Source organism: Nicotiana sylvestris, chromosome 1, assembly GCF_000393655.2.
Source record: "Nicotiana sylvestris chromosome 1, ASM39365v2, whole genome shotgun sequence".
Lineage (NCBI taxonomy): Eukaryota > Viridiplantae > Streptophyta > Magnoliopsida > Solanales > Solanaceae > Nicotiana > Nicotiana sylvestris.
This window is the reverse complement of record NC_091057.1, coordinates 134,362,079-134,369,049: the sequence shown is the minus strand read 5'-3', so window position 1 is coordinate 134,369,049 and position 6,971 is coordinate 134,362,079. Positions and strand designations below refer to the sequence as shown.

At 37.3% G+C, this 6,971-nt stretch overlaps 1 protein-coding gene across 1 annotated transcript; it reads left to right on the top strand.

Moving 5' to 3' along the window:
- The first annotated feature begins 622 nt into the window (after window positions 1–622).
- On the top strand, window positions 623–6,813 carry LOC104231695 (ATP-dependent DNA helicase Q-like 1). The gene is made up of 10 exons (XM_009784740.2): window positions 623–841; window positions 1,390–1,772; window positions 2,192–2,452; window positions 3,619–3,782; window positions 4,408–4,504; window positions 4,615–4,658; window positions 4,994–5,108; window positions 5,186–5,539; window positions 5,894–6,118; window positions 6,258–6,813. The coding sequence occupies exons 1-10, from the start codon at window positions 646–648 to the stop codon at window positions 6,366–6,368; spliced, it is 1,950 nt and encodes a 649-aa protein (XP_009783042.1). The 5' UTR covers window positions 623–645; the 3' UTR covers window positions 6,369–6,813.
- Window positions 6,814–6,971: the final 158 nt, after the last annotated feature.

Below are 6,971 nucleotides of genomic sequence, written 5' to 3'. Positions count from 1 at the left end.
TTCAAATAATAGTTGACAGAGGTATATTTGTTATAAATTAATGTTTAATATATATACACTTTATACATAATCGGTATATATTTTAGGGCAAAATACAAAATCGGCCAGATGCCGAAACTAATAGTATTCACTAGCCAAAAAATATATAAAATATGTATATAATACAAATTTTAAAAATATATTTTATTGGCTATAAATTTTTAGATCTGCTAATAATATATTTTCTCTATATTTTATATATTTAACTCTTTATATAACTAGTTATGCTGGAACTCCAGTATATTATGCTGGAACTCTAGTATATTATGTTGAAATATTTTCCGCATTTTAAACAGTATTTTCGTTCAAATTTATCTTTACATGAAAAGTGGCTAAATTTTGATTACTTTTGAAATTGTGGCTATTTTTTAATTACCATTTGTAAATCTGGCTATTTTTGAATTTCACCCCAAAAACTAGGGTGACAGCCTCACAACTAAGCAGTGAGCTCCTGGCCCAACATATCCAGGCCCAAGCCCAACACAAACCACTGTCAGGTAATTCTCTCATTACAGAACGAAGCGTTGTCGTTTTAACAAAGCACTAGTATAAAATCTCGTAATACATTTTTTGTCGTAGGAAAAAGGTTCGATTCTGAAAAAGCAAATGAAAGCGCGGGAAAACCAACGACGGCCACCGCTGCGGCGTCCGCGAAAGGCGGAGATTGGAGACGCCGGAGAAAATCAGGAGCAGGACGACGATCTCGAGTTAGAGAAAGTTCGGTTGATAAGCTTAGCTCTTGAATTCGGTTTTGATGAAGACTCCGCAAACATGTGCTTGAATCGCCTCATTGAACTCTACGGTAACTCCCGCACCCCTCAAATTTTTCCCATTCCTTGCCCCAAACTGAACCCTAAGACAAATACAAATATCACTTCATAAATTAGCATTATAAAAGTTTAAAAAAAAAAAAAACAAGTTATTTGAATGACAAACTCTATATAAGTGGAAACAGTCTCGTGCAGAAACTCAAGTAGAATAGACCAAATGTGGTCCGGCTCTTCCCTGACCCTGTGCATAGGGAAGCGGAAGCTTAGTACATTGGCATTATAAAAGTTAAAAGGAAAAATGGACATAAGTTATTTAAAACATAAGCTCTGCCTAAGTTTGTTTCCCAAAACATAGCTGGTCACAAGTCCAATTATAGGAGGAGCGTTGTAGTAAATTGACGACTAGTGAGAAAAATAGTCTAGTTATGAAAAGATTCATACAGGTGACTTCAACTAGTTCAGAATTCAGGACGTACTTGATTGATATTCTTTTATATTTTTAGAACTAGACAAGTTACATGGTTCTAATATAAGAGTAGTTGGCTGAATAATTAAAGTACTCATTTATTTACTTGTGAAGGTGATGATGGGCGAGCTTTCATCAGCGTGGAGCATTGTGGAGATGATTTTCTTGCGGCGCTGGCAGAATCAATGCAAGACACTGAGGATTGGGATGATTTGCAAGCCATTGAATCAGAGGCTTGTGGAGCTCTAGCTGATATGTGGGCTAAGGATGTTCGTGACGACTGTAAAGTTGAACGTGATGAGGATTCTACGACCTATGTCCATGTTATTGAGGATTCACCCCAACAACACAGGCATGCAAAAGCAGTGGTGTTGGATTCTTCAAGTGACAGTGAAGAGATAGGTATGAGATGTGCAAGCAAAGGGGATGTTGCTTCTACCTCTAAGATTTGTCTTGACAGAAGCCACCAGGGAGGACGTTGTACCTCAGTGTCAATGGTAGTATTTATTTAGCCTGAATAATGCTTTCTATCAACTGTTTTATTGTTCATTTCTTAAAGTATCAGCATTTCTAGGTGATGTTATCTTATTTCTTTTCGGCTGCAAATCATGTCTTAGTTCAATACTTCAACCTCGCTTCAATTGTTCCTTTTTTTTTGCTTTTGGTTTTAGTTTCATTGTTTTCTTTTTCTTTTCTGAATTTACTTCATACTTAATATATGCTGCAGCATTGCATTAGAACAACATGCGTTGAATCATCTAGTAAATTCTTTCAAATAGCTGAGACCTAAATGAATGGCTATATAATGTACTGTTAGCTGACGTGTGATCACCCTTGTTCTAGTTAAACCTTTCTTCCTTCAATTCATCGAGTACTGACTGAAATCCTCCTATCCCTGCTCTGCCCTTGTCGAAAGGATTATACGAGTGTGGTTACTGAAGGTTCATTTTCATCAGTCTCTGCTGAAATGGAGTCCTCCTTGGCATCAAATCATGGGGATAGAACCCTTAGTTATGAGGAGTTGCAAAGGTTGGATCCTATTGAACTGGCAAATGTGGTAGTATTTGGAAACAGGTCCTTTCGACCTCTACAACATCAAGCTTGTCAAGCATGTCTTCAAAAGCGTGATTGCTTTGTTCTTATGCCAACTGGAGGTGGTAAAAGTCTTTGCTACCAGGTAGGTTTCTTTACCATTCAGCTGGTCCTTTCCCCAAGTATTGTCTAGAGCGATGCATGATCACAAGAACTTCTTTATTATATTGAACTGGCAGTTAATTAAATCTGGTTTTTGAAATGTTGGAGCACAAGTTCCAATGCATAAAAAGTTGCAGACTTGTCTGCCAAAAGATGAAAATCTTGCGTCACTGCTTCTCCTGTTGTTTATGTGCTCACATTTTGTTGTATGGTCTATGTTATCTTATCCTCAGTTTCCTTATGAGAAGTCAGCTACTATTCACACACTACACTGGAGAAAGTTATATGACTATGTTCATCTCAGACACATAAATCATATTTAAGGTCAATGTGCAATATCTTTTCACAAGGGTTGTCCAGAGAGCACATAAAAATTAACATCTTGCTTGAAGTATGCAATCCTTTTAGTTTGGGGACTTGGCATGATTTCCTATTCTGTCACTCATCAACTTACCTTGGGATGTACTGCATAAGCCGTAAAGAACCCCATGTTGGGAAAAGCTAGAAAAAAACGTTGTATTAAAAGAAATGGTGACAGTTTCCTATTGGAGTGACTGTTCACCATTGTTGCATATGAAGATCTTAAAGTTTTCTTTTGATAAATCATACTAATGTTTGCTGTTGAAAATATCTACGAAGTGTGGGTTTGCGAAAAGGTTAACCCAGTCGTCTAGACACCCAGGTATCCTTTCTTTACACCTAAAGTACATGAACACAAAGCATTTTCATACTATTCATATTCCTCTCGCTTCTATGGAACAATATCCTATTTTTACATTTCACAACTTACCAACAAACCATATGTTGTGGAAGGATTTTTACCATTGTATGCTGCTATTATATGGCTTCACTCTCTTTATAAAAAGAATAGATATTAGCCCTTTCTGTCATCAATAAAATTTTGATCATCAACGCTAGAAAATTCATTCAAAGTAAAAAGTAAACAGAGAAAGCTCTGTTACTACATTCTTTAGACTACATTTTATGCAGTTAATAATGTATTTCAAATGCTTAAAATTCTCCCAACATTGTCAATATTTAATTCAAGATCGGCCTTAAGGAAATTATAGCCGCCCATAAAATCATACTAATTTGTCAAGACTCTGACTAATGTTTGCACTAATTTTATTTTCCTTTCCTGCTATGCAGCTTCCAGCGATCGTACAACCTGGTGTTATGATTGTTGTATCCCCCCTACTTTCCCTAATTCAAGATCAGATAATCACGCTTAACCTCAAGTTTGGGATACCAGCAACATTTTTGAATTCTCAACAAACTCTCTCACAAGCTGCAGCTGTACTACAAGAATTAAGGCATGGTTTTACTTGTCTTTCTTCATAACCACCCCTTTGGTCCGGTTGCCTTTAAGGAGAACATATTTTTGAGAATGACTAATAATAAACTTCTTGAGCCTGCCACAGTGGCAGAAAATACGCATGCATGGTCATGCAAGCCCCCAGCACGCATGTGTTGGCAGGAAAACTTACCACATTTTCAATATGTCTCATCTTGTATCCTGCAGCACAGACAAAAAGAATTTGCTTGCTTTTCATAATTATTTGCAAGAATGAGAAGCTTGGTAGATTGTTCTTGAAATTAAAGGAAATGAGGAGGCCGACATTTTTACCTGCACTGATCTTTTGTCCCAATCTCTTCTCACTTGTTTCCCTTTGGCTATGAAATAAATCTCGAATGCCTTAAAATTGTGCTTGTTTTCAGTTTGGACTGACTCTAATGACATAATTTCATATCAAATGCCAAGTTATGACTATTCCATCAATCCATCCTTTATTAAATGATTTTACTATCAGAACTCTCTACAAGTATTCTTTAGAAAGTAATTTGCTTTTGTAGAAAGTTGTAGCAGTCTTGTGATCCTGTGGCAAAATTGCTTCTAACATTATATTCTGGATTTGCATCTTTTCGTCTTACTTCTAGGAAAGATGCACCATCATGCAAGCTACTCTATGTAACTCCTGAGAGGATAGCTGGAAATTTGTCATTTCAAGAAACCTTAAATTGTATGCATAGAAAGGTGAGCATTTTGTAAGCATATAATACCATATGCAGTTATTTTTTCTTCTTCAGGTCCAGAATATTGCTAGATGGTCTTAGTAAATAGAAGTTTTACTGCACTAATTTCAGGGACAATTGGCTGGTTTTGTTATTGATGAGGCTCACTGTGTGAGGTATGTCCTTATTCTCATATCATCTTATCTGCTCAAGAAGTCACTGAAGCTGGTGGAAAAGAAGTCAAAGAACAATAGCACAGACTGATGTGCCAGATGACCATAAGGGACAAGGAAATCCATCAAACAACTAGATCCTCCTATATCGTTGGTGACCTATATCAACCTTATGTTTTTTGAAACATAGTTTTAGGCTTTCTTTATCTGATTGGTAACAAGAATCAAGAAAATGATTGGAAATTTTATGGTCCCAGTTTCGAATGATTTTAAGAAATAGAGAAACAATAGGTGTGTTCTCAATGTGTATTTGATCTGTCCTTTTACCTGTTTCTCAGCCAATGGGGACATGATTTTCGACCGGATTATAGACTACTAGGATGTCTTAAGCAAAATTTTCCAGATGTTCCGGTGATGGCATTAACTGCCACAGCAACCCACGCAGTCCGTGAAGTAAGACAGCTACTTAAATTTGCTCTTTTGTGCGGTCTGTCTAGTTTCTTGGTTTTCACAGTTTTTGCACTTTGCAGGATATCTTGAGAGCCTTAAGAATTCCTCATGCCCTTGTCCTTGAGACCAGCTTTGACAGATCTAATTTAAAGTATGAAGTCACTGGAAAGAGCAAAGAGCCACTCAAGCAGCTTGGGAATCTATTATTGGACCGGTTCAAGAATCTATCTGGAATTGTGTACTGCCTATCCAAAAGTGAGTGCATGGATGTCTCAAAATTTTTGAATGAGAAATGCAAAATCAAAACAGCATACTATCATGCTGGCTTGGCATCTCGTCAGAGGGTTGCAGTTCAGAAGAGGTGGCGCTCTGGGGAGGTTGATGTCGTATGTGCTACTATTGCTTTTGGAATGGGAATTGACAAACCTGATGTTGTGAGTTCTTGTAGACTATGCTGTTTCTCTGCTTCTTTCCATCATATTAGATCATCAATGACTGATGATGTTGCAAATATGACTCTTAATCAAATGCCATTGATAAATGATCTGGATACAACTATAAAAACGTTAAATTGAGTGAAAGGCTGAGGCCATAGAGGTGCATTGAAAGATTGTTAAACCTATTATTAGTACATTTTTCTGGAGATGATTAACCATTTTAATATCTTCTCTGGAGGCGCTTGATGTGATAGTGGGAGCGAAAGTTCTTTTTATTTAGAAATTCTACTGTATGCACCATTTGACATTTCAGGAATAAGGTAGTGGACTGATATCTTTCTACATTTTCAGCGGTTCGTTGTTCACAATACAATGTCCAAATCTATTGAAAGTTATTATCAGGAAGCTGGAAGGGCAGGAAGAGACAGCCTTCCCGCTACGTGTGTCATATTATACCAAAAGAAGGATTTCAGTCGAGTTGTCTGCATGCTAAGAAGTGGGCATGGGTATAAAAAAGAAAGCTTGAAGAGGGCGATGGAACAAGCTCGAAAAATGCAGAGATACTGTGAACTTAAGGTGCGTTGATTGATATTTTATAGAACTTCTATGCCTTGCATCCTCCTCATCATTCTAGCTTAATTTTGTGTTACTGGACAGTCTATTGAATCATCTCTATGTTATTTTCTTAAACATCACATTATCCTTAAACTTGCAGACTGAATGCCGTAGAAAATTGTTACTTGAACACTTTGGAGAGCCCTTTGACCAAAATTCCTGCAAGAATGGTTCTAATCCATGTGACAACTGTCTCAAGTCTTCCTCGTGAAGGTTCTACATTTTAATCCCAAGGGAACAAGGGAACGCCCACAATACAAATCTCAAGCTTCTATTGCTCAACCACCAAACAAATCCGTCCTAAACTAAACAGGTACCGCTTGCATGGAGGTAGTGATTAATAAATTTTGAGCAGCTACGGTTACATGGTTCAGTTTGATAAACTAGGGTAGCTATTAATATGGTCATCTCATACTGTTGGTATGCATGCAACAAGGTGCTCATCTTCAAGAGGCAAAAGATGCATCTTGGAGTCGTAAGTGCAAGTCCTGCACTTGTGGCTCAAGGAGGTTAGAGCTCTTTCTTTATTGTAATCTTATTTTTGGCCCTAACCTAAGTCAAATGCTCGGCTTCAAGAAAGCATAAACGAAGCGCATGTGGTTGTACAGCGATGAGAGATACTGGCTCTCTTTATTGAAATGGTTGTTCTTAGTGGTACCAGCGAAGTCTCCAAATACAATAGGTGGGTTCATTCTCACTTCTCCTCTCCCCCTTATCCCTCTATATATAATAGATAGAAGAAAAAAAACATCTGCATATTTGGACTGTTCCTCATGTTATGCTTTGAAGTCTGATTATTTGGGTAGAATCGTAT

What these genes read in the sequence shown, in the direction of transcription:
- LOC104231695 (XM_009784740.2), top strand. Translation starts at nt 646, where the DNA reads ATGAAAGCGCGGGAAAACCAACGACGGCCACCGCTGCGGCGTCCGCGA. An exon ending in TCGCCTCATTGAACTCTACG is followed by an intron (nt 842 to 1,389) that starts GTAACTCCCGCA and finishes TTACTTGTGAAG; the next exon opens with GTGATGATGGGCGAGCTTTC. An exon ending in GCTGTACTACAAGAATTAAG is followed by an intron (nt 3,783 to 4,407) that starts GCATGGTTTTAC and finishes TCTTACTTCTAG; the next exon opens with GAAAGATGCACCATCATGCA.